At 36.3% G+C, this 19,098-nt stretch overlaps 1 protein-coding gene across 1 annotated transcript in view; it reads right to left on the reverse strand.

The window, feature by feature from the left end:
• Positions 1 to 19,098, reverse strand: part of LOC113066391 (cytosolic carboxypeptidase 4-like) — a 120,103-nt gene that overhangs the window by 50,076 nt on the left and 50,929 nt on the right. Inside the window, 6 exon segments of the mRNA XM_026238298.1 lie at positions 13,135 to 13,288; positions 13,512 to 13,641; positions 13,786 to 13,873; positions 15,985 to 16,133; positions 16,546 to 16,638; positions 16,931 to 17,014. Of these exon segments, the coding sequence (XP_026094083.1) occupies positions 13,135 to 13,288; positions 13,512 to 13,641; positions 13,786 to 13,873; positions 15,985 to 16,133; positions 16,546 to 16,638; positions 16,931 to 17,014 (698 nt within the window).

Below are 19,098 nucleotides of genomic sequence, written 5' to 3' on the forward strand. Positions count from 1 at the left end.
ATATAAACACAAACTAATAAAACACAAGTTAATCATGTTCCTAGATCCATTCAAACATTCAATATAAACGGAGGCTTAATATATTGGTATTTATAAATGGTATATAAATGTATTTATGAAAATAAATAAACATAAAACTATAGATGAGATTTAATATTTATATATTTATTTATACAATATCAATTTATTCATATTATTATTACATACTAATATAATATTAATAATACTAATAATATTATTTAATATATTATTTTATATCAATTCAAATTTTTTTATATAGATTATTAGATGATGTGGCAATTATCTAATCAAATTAATAGTTATTTCAATTTGGCTCTGAAAATACCCCAAAAGAGAATTTTTTTTTTTTTTTTTTTTTTTTTTTTTTTTTTTTTTTAAGATCATTTAGAAACATTTCAGTATTTTTGGATACAAATCAATACAATGAAAAATCATACAATTAAAGCCATTTGGTAACCAAATCAGCCTAGTTCTAAACATTCTTAATTTTTTTCCTTCATGTTCCATAAAAGAAAGTAAGTGACACAGGTTTGAAATTACATGAGGGTGACAGAATTGACGACAGCATTGTTCTTTTCAGGTGAACTATCACTTATTACCATTATTATTAATGTTGTTGTTTTAATGAATGATATTCTAAATAAGAAATTACAACTGCCAAGCAGGTGGAGGTAAATGGGGTGTTAATTACAATTACAATTACAAATAAATTAAAATGTTTTAATTGTGTAATTATACCTAACTAATAAATTAAATTAATGCACTAAAATGATAGCCCTAATTGTTATATAATATATAAAATATAATTTATGTAGATAATGTGTTACATTATTGACACTTACACAACAACACATGATTTGGTTTTATTTGGTTTCACTACTCAAAATAACTATACCAGTGGTTTTCAAACTGTGGACAGCATATATTAATATTATTAATATATGTAAAAATGTCTAAGTCATAACACAATAACATACTTTCATATATATAATTAAATAACAACAAATAAATATTACACTGTAACTATGCTTCCACTATTAAAGCTCGCTGATTGGTTTAAGAATAAACCACCAATTAATATTTTTGCTGCATATGCTTCAGAACAACAAATTCAAACATGCATAAATCAAGGCTGTCAACAAGGTCAACATAAATGGCTGTCAACATGTTCCCCCCTGACTGCTTGCTCTGCTGACTGTCTACCCGCTGCCGAGCTCTGCCTGGATCTGGTTTTCTCGTTTTGTTGAGCGGTGCCAGCAAGAGTTATTTTCTGTTCATTGCCAGTTCATTTTAGGGCTGTGTGATTAATAGAAATCGTCATAAAATTAATTGTAAAATAAATCGCTTTATAGCATGATGTTTCGCAGCCCTGGCCTCCCGCAGTATGCTATCTGATCCAATCAGAATGCAACGTGCCAAGCGCGAGAACAGAACAGACTGGGCAGATGCCTACTCCAGGTTCACAGACTGTCTGTGATGCGCCTTTTTTCAGAGCCCATATTAACGGATCAGAGCGTTCACACTGCATGAGGTAAAAGGCTAGAAATAAAAACGTGCGAAAATAATTAATATCTAGCACATGAGCATAGAGAGATTTGTGAGCGCACAGGACGCAGTTTAAGTGAGAGGAGACACGTTTTAAGTGCACAAACTCTCTCCGGGCGAGGACAGCGTGTATCAGAGCACATCTGGTTTTGTGACAGAGCAAAGGAAATCTTCGTGTGAACAGAGAGATTCACACTCGTGCATTATTTAAATGTGCTTTCGCGTTACATTAACGCACTCTCGCTGCTGCTTCTGCACCACGTACACTTACTGCAAACTGCAAACGGAGTAGGCCTAAGGTTTTTTTTTTTTTTGCCATAAGTCTTTAAATTTTGTTACACCTTTACTATAGTGATTATTTTGACATATCTGTTCTAGAGACGTTACAACTTTTTGATAAAGCTCTTATTGGTTTTCTTTTGGAAATATGTTTCAAATTAATCCTGAATGCATTTATGACTGTAAAGCATATCTGTGTGTGTCAAAATTCGGATTAAAATCGAAATTGCAAAATTGATCATAGAAATCTCGAAAGTTTTTTTTTTTTTTTTTTTCTGTCCATATCGCACAGCCCTAGTCCATTCAATAAATACAGTTAACAATCTAGCTTCTGAGTACTAAGTTATTAACCCAACAATAGCGGGGTCAGTGATTTTTTTGCAGTGGGCCACACAAACATATGTGTTTGGTTGTGTGGGCCGCGAGCTGAAAAAGGTTGGGAACGACTGAATTATACCATTCCAAAACGATACTGAAAAAGCAGGTAAACCTAACAAAAGTGTCCTAAACATAAAATATGTAGGGCTGCAACTAACGATTATTTTGATAATCGATTAATCTGTCGATTATTTTTACGATTAATCGATTAATCAGTTTATGTACTTATATTTTAGTTTTTTCCATTTTTTCCCCAAGTAAATTATTAATAAAGGGTCTTTATCATTCAGCATAGATTTTTAAGAGATTTTAACCATTTTGCATTGTCATATCCTCATCATAAATATACCTGGAGTTGTTTTATTATGTTAGTAATCCTTTGTCGAACTCTTCTGCAATCAAAACACTGACCCATACTCTAGCAAAATTCACAAGGAGATTTCAAATATTGTTTTCACCATGGCAGTCCTTAGAGCTCCTAAAGTAGTTTAACATCCCAAACAAAGCTTAAGGAATCTTTGAGAACATATTTTCACGAAGTATAAGGATAAAACAGAATAAAATTGCAGTGCATTGTATTTTATTATTTACTGGGAAAAAGCTTTATAGCTTATGCTGTGAAATTGTAAACAATCCTTCGAAAAAAAGTGCCAATGGCATGAAACCTGAATGGAACTCACAATTTAAAGTAAAATCCATCAGAAGGTTGTCCAGAAAAAAAAAATTGGGACACACACAAAAAACCTGCTGTGTGAAAAAGAGCAGTGAATACTTAGAAAAGAAGTGCATTTTAAATATACTCAAACATTTACCTCTCTCATTCAGTCATAATTAAGCTGCAAGTCTGAATTATGAACTGGTAAACGACAAACTGATCACATAACATGTTTGTAAAGCTTTAAATGTTAACTGTTAAAAAGCAATGTTATCAGCTTTTACGACTAAACATTTGCAAACAACCTTGTACTGGAGAATCTGCACAAATAAAATTCTTAGGGGCCGTTCACATATCGCATCTAAAAACACGTGGAAAACGCTAGTCGCGCCGCTTTCTCCTTCTTTCCAAAGCGCTCGGGCAGAAGCGCCCCTGAGGCGTCTGCCTTTGCTAAGCAACCATGACGTGCCCTCTCCATGAAGACCCGGAAATTTCAGCAAAGGATAAATGGATGCGGTGTGGACGCGCCTGGAAAAACGGGCGCATCGCACCGCGTGCGTGTCGCGACCGCGTCGCTTCCATTACGAGAGTGCATTCTGCGTGCCTACATAGGAAATAACGAACTTGAGCACGCAAAAGACACGATATGTGAACGGCCCCTTAAACAGTTCAGTAGTGCAGAGTTTACAGGTTACTCTTCATTTTGAAGGCTCAAAGTAAAGTACTCCCACTTCCCGCTGAATGCTGCAGAGACGCTGTTCGGGAAGCACGTGACATAAAACGAGGCTAGCTATTGGCTATTCGCTATTTCACCTGCTGTACTGGCTGAGTAAAACCTCCGGTGGCTCATTACTGCCACATTTTGGTCACCGCAGATTTGAAATATGCACGAAATGAGCCGCTTATGGCAGCGACGAATCGATTACTAAATTAGTTGACAACTATTTTAATAATCGATTTTAATCGATTAAATCGATTCGTTGTTTCAGCTCTAAAAATATGCTTTATAAATATCACATAAGCTGCACACACTCAATTTCCCTCAAGAGGTGACTGCTCCAGCTCTGCAAAAAAGAAGAAGAAAATTGAGAGATAATTGAAATTCTTATTCAAGTCGGAATCAGAGTCTTGCAATGTGTTCGGCTGATCTGATGAAGTCCTGCCTGCAAACCCTATGTCCTCGCTACTTAAACCTTCACTCCATCTGCCCTTCATCTCTGCGTTCACACTCGTTCACTTGAATCCCTGCATATTCATTTGTCACTACTCCACCTTACCAGTAAAAGAACATTTTTGTGCAATAAACTACCGTTTCCCCTCTATTCTTTTTAGATGAGATTAGATTCAACTTTATTGTCACTGCACATGTAGGTACAAGGCAACGAAATGCAGTATTCTACATTCGACAGCAATCTGCTCTGCACAAATAAGCTGCATGAGCTATTTTTATCCATCTGTGAAAATAAACCTCCACATATCCATTCCATTTGTATTATTGCATTGATCCCATTTAAACGTTTGCATCCTTAAAAGCCCAATAAAATATATGTTGCTTGCCACACATGCAAAGTGAGTGTACAAAGACGTGGGAGTGCTTCGTGAAGCTACGAGAGAATGGAGTCCTTGGTTAGATCTCTTTGCCGCTACCACACAAGTCAGTCTTCCCACGCTCCCAGTGGGAAGAGTACAGCCCAATCCTTTAAGAGTCGGGCTTTCACTCCGTGTACGGAGGAGTCTTTGGCACACAGTAGACTTCAACCCAAACAGTATACAGACAAAGAGCTAGAGAAGTGAAAACAGAAATTATAAAGGAAAGAGAAAGATGAGAGGGCAAATAGTGCCTTTGTCTATCCTGTTGTTTCGCGGCTATCTGTGCAAACTTACCTCCCACTGACATTGCCTAAAAACATCCTGGTCTATCGGTTTCCTCTAAGTGTGCATGCACGTGTTTGCTTCTGAATGTGTGGTGTGTGTGTGTGTGTCAGGGTTTAAATAGCCAGGTTTATGTGCCTCTGTTGAACAGCACTTATGGTGTTCAAAGGAAAGGCTTTTGAAAGTGGGGCATATGATCTCTGCTTGTTTCTGGTTTTGACTCTGGTTATCCCTGACACACCTGACGCCTTTCCTGATTTCTGCCTGTTTGACCATTCTTTAATAAAGTGCTGCATTTGGATCCGAACGTTTTGGCTCATCATTACAGCTTGATTCTGTTTGGCTGTAAATGTTTTTTATCATTTATCAGCCGGAGGGGGGGGGGAATAATTCTGAAAGTGATTCTAACTTTATTATTTCTCTGTGCCTTTTATAGTTATAGCTGCAGTGTGTACTCTGCTATTCCTTAACATTAAGAACGATTTTTAGAACTATATATTTATTGTTATCTTCAAAGTTATCGTCGTTGAACAGGCCTTTACACCCTGATTTATAAAAATAAGTTAATTGTACAGATTTCAAAATGTCTGGAGTTGTACAACCATATTTAGAATCAGACGTATACCCTGACTTATACATTTAAGTTAGTTTTACACATTTTAAAATGTTTGCGGACATAAAACCAAACTTACACACATGGACCTGACTTAACAATTAAGTTAAAAATAACTTAAAACCAGATCCTTACATAGATGTGGATGTAGAACTAGACATAGACTCAGAATTATAAAACTAAATCCCAGTTTCAAAAACATGGCTTAGTTTAAGCCAGGACTACACCTTGGTTAAATTAGATGTTTAAGCAAATTTAGCAAAAATGACATCGAAGAAAACATTACAGGTGTGCATCTTGACAAAGAACAATGACACTGATATATTTTAAGATATGCCAGAGCAAGACATTTTCAGTTGAGACAGCTCCAACAGGCATTTTAGTCTGGGACTAGCTTAAGCCTTGTCTGTAAAAACCAGGGGGAAATTTAGCAGATTTTAAAATGCGTGCAGATGCACAACCACAACCAGACTTAGAACCCAACATAGACACAAACAAAATTAAATTAGTCTTACATTTAATGTCTGCAAGCATTAAATCAAAACTTAGACCCAGACTTACATCCTGACTTACAATATGTATTCAGTTTTACACCTTTTTAAATGTCTGCAGATGAACAACCAGACAAATTTCTGCAGACAAGACCCAGAATTAAATCATGATTTACTAGGCACTGCAGCACTTAATTTAAGTATTACACACTTTTAAAATGCCTGCAGAAGCAGAAATATTCTGGGTGTATGCCTAAATCTAGTTCTAGTACTAAGCCTAGGACTAAGGCACAGGTTGGAGGCTTTTGAACACAGAGTAACACATTTGACTGGTAATGTTATGCTTTAAATGGTCATAAACCTAGGCCTACACTTAAACATAGACTCCAACACTGAATATCAATAGAGTAACAAACTAAGTTGCTCGAATTAAACACTTTAATTAAAAACCATATATATCTGCATGATATAATACATTTTGTTCAAATGCGGCATACATCTTTAATCAGCAGTTCAACGCGCTAACACACTCTTCACTCACACACGCCCAAGGAGAAAAAGTCTCCGCCTCTTGATCGTAAAGTACAAAGGCAGCCTTAAGCTATCAAAACCAATCTCTGTAATCCTTTCCTGTATATGCAAATCAGGTCCAATTAGAACATATCAGACTTGTCCATTTGTAATCATGAGATGAATTTGCCCCGCAAAGCTTATGAAAATGCAGCTTTTAATTTAGCCTTTTATTAATTAAAAGTGTTTCATAGGAGTCTAGCTCATGCTCATTTCTTGGTTTGTTAATTATCAAGCGTAATCCTGTTTAGTGTGACAGTTTTGCCAAAAGCGATCTTCTTCAGGGAGACACTTTCAGTGACAAGAGGAGTCGCTGTATTCACGGTGTCTGTGTGTTTTTATTTTTTAATAAATGGGGTGATCCTATTTTTACAATGAGGTCACTTGTATTTTACAACTACATTCTCTGGTTTTATAACCGCATACTTCATTTAGACTCATAATCTTGATTTTATGAGTACAGATTTATTCTCGTTACGCATAACTTCAACACAGTCATAACAATAGAGTCGAGCTGTTGGGTAAATTATTGAAAAGCTAAAAGATATATATGGGTTCAGAGTTTTTCCAGCAGCATTTCAGTTGAAATAAAGGTGTAAAATCAAACAGTGAAGTCATCATTTTCACATACCATAGCCCAGTTTCTGGATTCCGTCGGGTGAAATGGGGGTTATGATGTATATTTGAAGAGACAGTGTGAACATGAAGGACAGAGCGACAGCACAGATTGCGATATTAAAAGAGAGAGGAAGAAAGAAACATGTAGGCTGCAGGATGCATGCTAATGGAGCACAGACTCTGTTAATGCAGAGTCAAACGCAAGCAGAAAGGTATTGCAAATATGATTTATCATTGACTGTCAGCAGAAGGCATGGGCAATGTGACTAAAAGATAAGAACCCTGTATTTCTGTTTAACATGCTCAAAGGGCTTTTCTAAATTGAAAATTTTCACAGCCAAATAAATGTAAATGCACTTATATAATTGTGTAATGCCTTTTTTGCAACATGATGAATTGTTTTTGAGTCAAGTAAGGTCATGTATTTGCCTAAAACCGTTACCCTGATTTTACTTTGTAAAGGATATTAATGTCTGTTTACATTTTGACCTCAAGATGAGGATAAAGCCTGATAATTTAATAATAATAATAATAAACACACACACACACACACACACACACACACACACACATATATATATATATATATATATATATATATATATATATATATATATATATATATATATATATATATATATATATATATATAAATACACAGGTCCTTCTCAAAAAAATTAGCATATTGTGATAAAGTTCGTTATTTTCCATAATGTAATGATCAAAATTAAACTTTCATATATTTTAGATTCATTGCACACCAACTGAAATATTTCAGGTCTTTTCTTGTTTTAATACTGATGATTTTGGCATACAGCTCATGAAAACCCAAAATGCCTGTCTCAAAAAATTAGCATATTTCATCCGACCAATAAAAGAAAAGTGTTTTTAATACAAAAAAAGTCAAACTTCAAATAATTATGTTCAGTTATGCACTCAATACTTGGTCGGGAATCCTTCTGCAGAAATGACTGCTTCAATGCGGCGTGGCATGGAGGCGATCAGCCTGTGGCACTGCTGAGGTGTTATGGAGGCCCAGGATGCTTCGATAGCGGCCTTAAGCTCATCCAGAGTGTTGGGTCTTGCGCTCTCAACTTTCTCTTCACAATATCCCACAGATTCTCTATGGGGTTCAGGTCAGGAGAGTTGGCAGGCCAATTGAGCACAGTAATACCATGGTCAGTAAACCATTTACCAGTGGTTTTGGCACTGTGAGCAGGTGCCAGGTCGTGCTGAAAAATGAAATCTTCATCTCCATAAAGCTTTTCAGCAGATGGAAGCATGAAGTGCTCCAAAATCTCCTGATAGCTAGCTGCATTGACCCTGCCCTTGAAAAAACACAGTGGACCAACACCAGCAGCTAACATGGCACCCCAGACCATCACTGACTGTGGGTACCTGACACTGGACTTCAGGTATTTTGGCATTTCCTTCTCCGCAGTCTTCCTCCAGACTCTGGCACCTTGATTTCCGAATGACATGCAAAATTTGTCCAAAAGTCCAGTGCTGCTTCTCTGTAGCCCAGGTCAGGCACTTCTGCCGCTGTTTCTGGTTCAAAAGTGGCTTGACCTGGGGAATGCGGCACCTGTAAACCATTTCCTGCACACACCTGTGCACGGTGGCTCTGGATGTTTCTACTCCAGACTCAGTCCACTGCTTCCGCAGGTCCCCCAAGGTCTGGAATCGGTCCTTCTCCACAATCTTCCTCAGGGTCCGGACACCTCTTCTCGTTGTGCAGTGTTTTTTGCCACACTTTTTCCTTCCCACAGACTTCCCACTGAGGTGCCTTGATACAGCACTCTGGGAACAGCCTATTCGTTCAGAAATTTCTTTCTGTGTCTTACCCTCTCGCTTGAGGTTGTCAATGATGGCCTTCTGGGCAGCAGTCAGGTCGGCAGTCTTACCCATGATTGCAGTTTTGAGTAATGAACCAGGCTGGGAGTTTTTAAAAGCCTCAGGAATCTTTTGCAGGTGTTTAGAGTTAATTAGTTGATTCAGATGATTAGGTTAATAGCTTGTTTAGAGAACCTTTTCATGATATGCTAATTTTTTGAGAAGGACCTGTATATATACACATATACACACACATATATAATATATATACATACATACACGCACACACACACACACACATATATAATGTAATATTGAATGTATTATTTTTATTTGAAGTAGTATTATTATTAATAATAATTATAATAACAGTATGCCAAATGAATACATATAGACTATTATTATATTATTAACAGAAAATTATTCTTTAAGAATTTCCAAGATTTAATTAGGCAATTTTGTTCTTATTTATTTCCTGGATTCCTGGATACTTTTTTATTATTATTTTTATTATTATTATTATTATTATTATTATTATTATTTATTTATTTTATTTTTTTACAGTTTCCAGGTATTTTCAGGGTTTTTTCAGGTTAATATAAAATGTTCCCTAATGTGTGTATATATATATAGAAATTAAACTTACGTGTGTGTATATATATATATATATATATATATATATATATATATATATATATATATATATATATATATATATGTACACGTAAGTTTAATTTCTTGTATAGCACTCGAAAAGTCCCAAATACATAATTCTAAACAATTATAACCTGTCTGTTTAGTAATATAAACCTCAAGGCAAAGCACACAAATAACAGCCAGCTAAAATGGTTTTATTTATATAGCGTGACATCTTTGTTATTTAGACAGCTGCAAGACATATTCGCTCCTGCTGTTATAAAGAATATCATAGAAGTGTAAACGTAAAGTGAGCTGGTGTTATTTTCCAGGTACAGCTAATCAAAGGGATTTGTTTAATTAGAAGTCTGTGAGAGTAGAGCTGCCACTTTAATCCATGTTGTTCTGTTGGTCAGCTGCACAACTTTAATACTAAACCAAAGCTGCAACGGCTTGTCTGATGTGTCAAGTCCTCATTCCACAGCAACGTCCAGTCACTTTCTCTCTTATACACACAGAAACAAGCCGTGACCCGCACCACCTCATAATCACCAATGGCTAGAAAAGCGGCTTAACTTGTTTGTGGTGATTGATGTGGGGCACTATGATTACAGTTAATAATATCAGAGGCCTTTAATTCAATAATGCAGCGAACGGGAGCTCGCACAAGTCTCGCATTCGAGATAAACAGCAAAGTGATTATGAAAATCCCACTATGTGTAAAGGCAAAGCTCATGTGCTAAACCCCCATGTGCTAATTAAGGTGTAATCCTCCAACAGGCCAATGCCAGAGTTTATTGCCGCATTTTGCCACAGATTGCCGCCGTATGTGTACAGTTCACATGGACAGGTTTAAACTCCTAAGCGTACTGTATGTTCATTTTAAATTGTTCACAGGGTCTTTTATAGATCAGATGCCCTTTATTTTAAACAAACACAAAGAGAGTTTAATTTATAGCACTTAATACTGAGATGGACTGAGATAGAAAAGATGCTTTTTTTAGCTATTTAAATATAAAAGCATTTCATTCATATGTATATGAGGGATACAAAAGGCCTTACCTTGTGAAACAATCCTGATCCTATCTGAAATCAGTTCATCTACTAGCATGTCTGATTCACTGATACAGGCTCTTTCCGGTTGGAGAAGGTTTTTTGCAAGGATGTTCAGATTAATGAAATGCACTGTGATGTTTCGACATGGTGTCAGCTGGGACGACGCACTCTGCAGGATGACGACAGATGGATGAGGTGCCCTGCGTGTGTGTTTCGGGCTTGATGTTTACACATAGCCATGTGAATCTCGCTGGATGCTGTTGACTGCTGCAGCGGCTGTCACAACACTACTGTGTGTCAACTGATGGGAAAACCAGTTTCTTCAAATTTGGTAGACTATAAATATTTAGACAGAACTATATTAGAACTAAATTCTACTTAATAAGTGGATTTAAGAATTATTTTTATTTACATTTTCAAATGAACACTATATTGACTTAAATAGCGTACAAACATTCGGATGTTCTGGCCTCTTATAAGAATGAAAACAGTATTCTATTCAGACTGAACTGTATTTGATGTGTTGCATTAACGAGTTATGATTCTCAAAAATAAGAAATATATCACAGTAAGATGTAAAGTCTCAATTATTCAAAAAATGCGTAATTACGAAAAATAATGCAAAATTTTGGAGATGTATATAAAAAACACTGAGGAAATTAGTTGCAATTGTGAGAAGTAATACAATATTTTAAAAATCCCACTTGGAGTAAAAAAAAAGGCTGCAATTGTAAGAAATATTTATGAGATGTAAAATCAAACGTGAAAAAAATCACAATTGTGAAGAATTGTATTATTGTAAGATAGAAAATCACACTTTGAGAAATGTCACAACTGTAAGAAATTACCTTTTCTTCCTTTATAATTGCAGACATGCAGAACATTAGGATGTTAAAACAGCAAGACATCTGTTTGCTAAAAATAAGTTAAAATCCCAGAGGCTTTAAAAGGTTATGATATGAGTCATATTCAAAGTCCAATGCTGTTAAAACAATTAAAACAGCTCCTGAATTAAAATTATGGGAACTCATTTCAACGACACTGATTTTATTAGCCATCAAATTACTGAAAAAAGTCCATATGTGAGCTTTAATTATGTGATTTGATTACAATAACATACACAAATGTGCACACGCACACACAAAGTGCATGCATAGCGAATTTAAGCGCGCTAATCACTGACAGTCTTTGATCAACAGCACAAGTTCCAAGCTAGTGAACAGGTCACTGTGTGAGACAGTCCTTGGGAATTGTCAGCAGGTCACGTTGCAGTATGTCAGAGTGTCTTGGGGACTGTCAGCAGTCAGTCGATTGGGACGGGCCATCCCTCCACCCCCAACCGAGCCAGATGCTCTACATCGGTCTATGGGGATCAAGCTGCATATGTCTCTCCTCTATATTCATCAGGAGATGAGGGTTTGGCGAGCACCGTGCTACCAGTGGAGGTGGCCCACAGCTGGGTCAGCATGTCCCAGTGTGTCCCTCTCGATCTTCCTTCAGTCTGAAACATCTATCTCTGCAGTTTCACCTGCAGCTGACAGTCACACCTGTCAGCACTAATACAAGAGCGGGCGAGAGTACCGATTCAAGATATGAACCCACCACTAAGTGCTTTTGCTAAATTCTTTATAACTATTCTTAGTGTGATCTATGTCACTACACAGGGGTGTTTAAGCATCTGTTTACACCTGGATTTATCTAATAAAGGCAAAAATACAATCAATCAATTTAATTATTGAATTTTCCCTGCCAAAAAAATGAATCAGGTGCGTTAAAAATACAAAAAAGTGTCATATATAATATGTATACATATATCAAATACTTTTATAATACTTTGTGGATTCAAAAATTTCCTTTTTTATTTGCAAAAATTAAATCAATACAGAGTCAAAAAACTAAATAAACGTTATTTATATTAATTTAAATGTATATTTTATTTATTGTCTTTTTGCCTTTTATTAAAAGGTATCTCATGAAAAATACCAATAATGATATTATTGGTTAAAAATGTATAGCCTTGGTAATGTCATCACCAAAGAAAATGTGTTTGGAAAATAAGGTAATATTGAATATTATGAAAATAGAAATGTTTTAAATAACGTACACTGACAAGTCAAACATTAAGACATGGGTAATATATTACATATAAGGGGTACATTTTGATTTCATGTTGCCTTTGAAGCAACTTCCGAAAAAACCTGAAACTGACTTCCTCTCAATCCATATGTGCTCTCCTAGTTCTTTTAACTTTTTGTCTTCTGGCATAACATGTGCTTCAGGTAGTGAGTCAAGCACCGTCATCCCATCTATAACCGTGTCCTCCCCACATACATCCACCCACCCTGAAGCTCCTCGACTCCTCCTCTGACAGGAGGTGTCAAAGCTCAGATGCTCCAAGTGCCTTGAAGATCTGCCAGACTGTACGAACACACACTCATGAACGCACACACACACACACTTTCACTGCCGAATACGAACCAAAAGCAGCTTCAGACGTTCAGCTCACAGGTGCGTTGACACACAAGAGCATAAATCTGACTCATTGCAGGTTTTAGTGTCAGACTTACGCAGCTGGTGCAGATGTTTCCAGGCTCTGGAAGTGGGGCAGGCTGTGATCGTGACTAAAGAGCAGGAGTTTCCCGCCAGCGTATCGCAGAGGTTTTGTTGCCTGAAGAAAACTTTCCGTGGGTCTACAGACTTCTCCAGCATCTTCAAATGGGTCTAGAGAATATCGTAAAAACATTTGCTTTAGTCTTTAGCCGTTATGAGTAGTGATGCACCAAAATTTTTGGTTTTGAGCCTATTCATATTTTCCTTAACCTAGTGCCTTAACATATCAACTCATCTAATATCAACGCCCCTAAATATCTCAACAGTATTGATTCTGAAGATAAGCGTGACATCCTGGCCCTAATATTTAAACAAAGTGGGTCCTGTCAAGCACCTGAAGGGTGGTGTAGGTATAAGGGTAGTGGTAGGCCAAGTAGCACACGTCATCTTCGTGGCGAAAGGTCACCGTGAAGGTCAGTGTGTAAAAAGAACCTTGTTGACCTCTTCTAGGGCAGAAATGGTTTCTGTGGAAGTCAAAACCACATTTAGATGATATATCCTGAATAAAAAATGGACTGCATAGAGGATAAAGTACAGTAAAGTGAGGCAAAGTGAAATCATGTGAGGTGAAATGTAAAGAGCTGAAGTGAAATAAAGAGGTGTGATACCTGTAGTAGCAGATCTCAGAGCCTGTTCGCACCCAGTGTGGTCTGCCCTCCAACGCCTCCCTCACAGAATACAGCACGGGCTGCATGCCTGAAACATCCCACAACCATACAGTAATGAGCCACGTCAAACATTCAGTCATTTAAAGGTCATTCTGGAATTGCTAAACATGCAGGTTGTTAGCTTTGGCACAATATCAATCACCAACACCAACAGAATGTAATTTTTTAGTATGGCAATGCCAAATTGCGTATAAAATATCATTTTTGGGACTACACTGAATTAAACAAGAATGCGTTACATTGATCCAAACTGACAGTGAACACATTTATTATATTACGAAAGATTTCGATTACAAATAAATACCGTTCAGATTTGAAACTATTACAACAAAATGTTTTTTTCGCGCACCAAATCAGCACATTAAAGATCAGCAGAAGATTTCTGAAGGATCATGTGACACAGACGACTGGAGTAACGGCTGCTGGAAATTCAGCTCTGCCATCATAGGAATAAATGCCATTTTATAAAACGATAAAACACAAAACATTTGTTTGAAATTGCAATCAAATTTCAAATATTATAGTTTTTCCTATATTTTTGATCAAATAAGTGCAACCTTGCTTACTGAAGATGAGCTTTCAAGGTTTGGCTTGGTGGCAATAATGATCAGTATCGATTTATGAGAAGCAATGTTGATATAGGAGTATTTTTTGTTGAAAAATTGATTTTATTCATTTAACACAAAGTGACTAAGCTCTATTCAAAATACTTTAACAACCTTAACTGTATGAGGAAATATAAAATCCACCAAACTCTCAATCAAGCTTGCAAATAAATAATAAAACTGTTTTTTTTTTTTTATCTAAAATGTCTATATCTTTAGTTTTCAATGAGCAAGTAGGACCTTCCTTCATTCCTTAAAACCAATAAGATGAAGACTGCATTTCTCTAAAACACTGACACTGGTAGACAGACTTCCCTGAAATGCATTTGCTCAAAGTAGAAGTTTTACTCAAACTCACATAAGGTCAACAATAAAGGACATCTCATTTAATATAAAGACATAAAACACTGACTTCAGGGCAGTACGAGTCTCTTATAATACCCAGCTGCACACCAAAATGAGGAAAAGGCGGTCAAGGGCCATTGAAAAGGCTTTATCGGTAGAGGAAGTCTGAAATGCGGAAGCACTGTATTTTTCTGGGATATACGGCTGGTGTCAGATTTTAGAGCTGCTCGGGCCCACCGCTGTGTCTGAGAGCATTGTGAAGCTAAGATATGATTTAGCTGCTACCACTGTGGCATCTTCTTAAGCTGGACGTCCTGGTGCCAGTGGGGAAATGTATTTCTTTGGAGAGAAGATGGTTATGTCAAAATCAATGCCATCTAGAACAAGTACTAAAATGGTTCTAAAAATAAATCTCATAACCCTCATGTAACAAAAACGTTATTTACACAAGCAGAACATTTCCCTGGATCAATATGAAGGTGATCTGACGTGATTATGTACCACAAAAAAAAAACTAACAAACAAAAAACACAGAGCAAGTTATAAACTAGAATGTAAGACTGACATTTGGATTAAAGTGTATAAGAATACACATTTAAATATTTTGTTGTGTTATTTTAGTATTTTAAAGATACTATTATAGTTATTTTAATTAATTTGTAATGTTGCATTTTTTATTTTAATTTTAGTTTTAGTGATTTTGTTGTGTTTTGTCATTTTTAGTAGTTATCATTTTATTTGTTAAATATATCTTAGTTTTAACAAGGTCTATATAGTTTTTTTTTAATTCTTATTTCAGATTTAGTTTAAGTTTTATACACACACACGCACGCACGCACGCACGCACGCACGCACGCACGCACGCACGCACGCACGCACACACACACACACACACACACACACACACACACACACACACACACACACACACACACACACACACACACACACACACACACACACATATATATATATATATATATATACACACACACACACACACACACACACACATACATATATATATATATATATATATATATATATATATATATATACACACATATAATTTCAGGTAATGTTTATTACAAGTGAAAAAAAAATATAATATAAAATATTATATAAAAACCATGATGCCCTGCTTTAGTAAATCGCATGGCTTCATAGTAGTTTCTACTGTATGGCTTACCATAGTTATACTGGCTGTTCCCTTTCTCGCAATTGATGATGTTAAAACGATAAGGCACGCCGGCCACCATGCCGCTGACTTCAAAATAGAACCACTGACAGTGTGCAGAGGAGTTGACATCAGCATTGAGAATCAAATCATATTCATGACTAAGAGAGAGTGCGAAAGAGAGACAGGAGAAAATCAGACAAAGTGGGTGGAAGAGACAATTGGAGAGAAGTAATGAGAGAGAGAGAAGCGTGTTAGATAAATGACAGAGAAAAATCTCTCTCTCCATCCCTATCTGTTGTTACGCCGCCATATTTCATTTGGAAAAATATAACGTAGGCTCTTTTATTTAAGCACATCGGAAGTGCTCTGTAGAAAGCGGTTTTGATTTGATCTTGCATGCATTGACGAGACAAGCTTGCTGAAAGAGTGGAAACATAAGAGAGAGAGAGAGAGAGTATGATTGTGAATGCACTACAAATGAGGCCCAAGGGCACTCGGCGAGCTGTCTGCAGTACATGTTTGCGTGTGAGCGCAGGTGTACGTGTGCTGTATTACAACGCAGAGTCTCACCTGCGGACTTGAATGGCTTTACGCAGGTTCCCGCTCTCAAATTTGGAGAAGAATTGAAGAGAACTGGGACACATATCGGAGGAACACTGTGGACTGAGAAAAAGAAAGAAAGAAAGACAAAAAGAAAGACCGAAAAAAGAAAGAAAGAAAGAAAGAAAGAAAGAAAGAAAGAAAGAAAGAAAGAAAGAAAGAAAGAAAGACTTTTAATATGACTTGAAGGCTGCACAGTGAATATCTTTCACGTTCTGGTTGCTATAGTATCAATCCAGCATGCCTGTGAAAGATCCATCAGAGGCACTTAATGGATCTAATTTCTCAGTGTACCACTGACGTGATGATCTAATCAAAATGCTTTATCAGAAAAAAAATAAAATAGCAGTGTTACCTGGGATCATCCATGTCAAAAACAACCTTGTTGATGATGTCCTCTGGACAGATGAGACGCTGGATGTCCTCGAAAACCTTCTTTCTGGAACATTGGAAAATAAACGAATAAATAAAATCATAACGGAACGACAGCTTTGGTTTCCAAAAGTATAACTCAACTTTGTTTACAGTTTGTAGATAAAAAATAATAATAATAATCATAATAAAAAATGTATATACCTGAATTGGGTATACCTGAAACCTCCAGGCAGGTGTGTTGAGGCAATATGGAGCTAAACCTTTTTTTAATGCCATTTACTATTTCTGATTTATATCCAAAGTAAGCAATATCAAATTGAGTGGCAGCTCTAATATAATTTGGCAAACTATCCCAAAGTTTAGGTGCTGCTACAGCAAATGCACAATCCTCTCTTTGATTTTGTCTAGAACTTGGAATTTTAAATAGCTTTGGCTAGTAGATATCAGTATTCTTCCAGATTGATATTCAGTCAGGAGATTCAAAAGATAGGGCGGTGTGAGACCATTAAATTCTTACACTAATCAAAAGATTATAAAATCAATTCTACAGGAAGCCAATGAAGCGAGATTAAGATAGGGGTGATACTGTATGTTTCTGTTCGCACAGCATAACAATGGGTGTGACATTCGTATCATTAAATATTACTTTAACATAAAATGTATTAGGTGCCGTTTACACGACTACGTTTTTAGCCAAATAAGGGAAAACGTTTTATGCGTTTTGGCTGCACGTTTACACCGCAACAACATTTTGGGGACTAAAAACACGTTTTGGAAAATGGGTTTCAAAATGCAAGGTTTTGAAAACGCCACTGTTTTCGTTTCCATGTAAACATCCAAAACGTGAAAACGGTGACGTCATGCGAGTGCGTAGTACGTTACAAATGTAGACATGCGCAGTACGTGTCGATTTTACAGACAAGCGTGAACAAACATATAATGGAGTACATCCTACTGTCGTTGCTGCTCAAGTGTGGATTTGCTTCACCAATATTACAACCAACAGCGGAGACACATAATATAACAGTTACTGTTTACTAACAAGGTGACAGTGCCAACTACTGCTATGACATACAAACTGTACATACAAACTACTCTATGACATACGTAATACAGCGTTTTTGGCCGTTTTCATGAATATGTGCAAACGCGAATATACGTACGTGTATACGTACTACATCGTTGTCATATAAACGTAGCCTAAAAAGCAAAGCTATCAGCTATTCCAGTGTTACATGTATCTAGTGGTCTGGCAGACATCTAGATAAAGTGTTGATAATGGCTGGTCGTTCTCAACTCCGGTTTGGATGATGCCATTTTTAAATCAAACCTATGGTGCCTCATCTTTTTTGCCCTGTATGATGCTAACGGGCTAATTTTCTTGGTTATTTGTGTGCATTATTTCTTTGTCACAGATAAACAACAATAATGAGTCCGTTCTCCTGATTCAAATAAGTACAATGCAAAATGCACGGGGGGGAAACAATCTGTGTGGACGCTCCAATCCCAAGAGCAAATTTCAGATCATAATGGGGTTGAATGAATGAGCAAAAATAAAGTTAACAGTCCACCGTGGCTGGCAATAAACCGGGAGCACTCTCATCAAAATGTTTACTTCATGGAAAGAACTATAAAACAATAAGACATAAACAAGCATTCTGTTCTTCATTAATGTTAAATTCTAAGCATAGAGCTTCACAAAGGGTAAGAAAAAAATTACGGTTAACCATTTTCCTGCAAATGTTCTCAAAATGACGTGTCAGACAGTTTTAAAGATGATTTTTTAAGGTTCAATATTTTAGAATGTCAAATGCAAATGTTTGAGACTTATCTGAAGTCAATGTTAGAGATAACACAATATTAAAACTGTAACCTTATTTTTATTTTATTTATTTTTTTCACTGGCTGTCTGACCCTTTCTTTTTAAAACTCCAAAAGTGACTATTTTCAAGTTAAAATTACATATAAATGAACTTATCTTACCCTTGAGCAAACACAATTAACTACAGAAATGACTGAAATAAATGTCTATTTCCTTTAATCTCTCCCTTGCACATTGAAGAAAGTTTTCTACAAAAACAAGTTTTCCGAAGGGGGCTACCATAATTAGATATAGATTTAAGGGCTTTTTCCTCAGTAGAAAAGAGT

Source organism: Carassius auratus, chromosome 50 (assembly GCF_003368295.1).
Source record: "Carassius auratus strain Wakin chromosome 50, ASM336829v1, whole genome shotgun sequence".
In the NCBI taxonomy this organism is placed as follows: domain Eukaryota; kingdom Metazoa; phylum Chordata; class Actinopteri; order Cypriniformes; family Cyprinidae; genus Carassius; species Carassius auratus.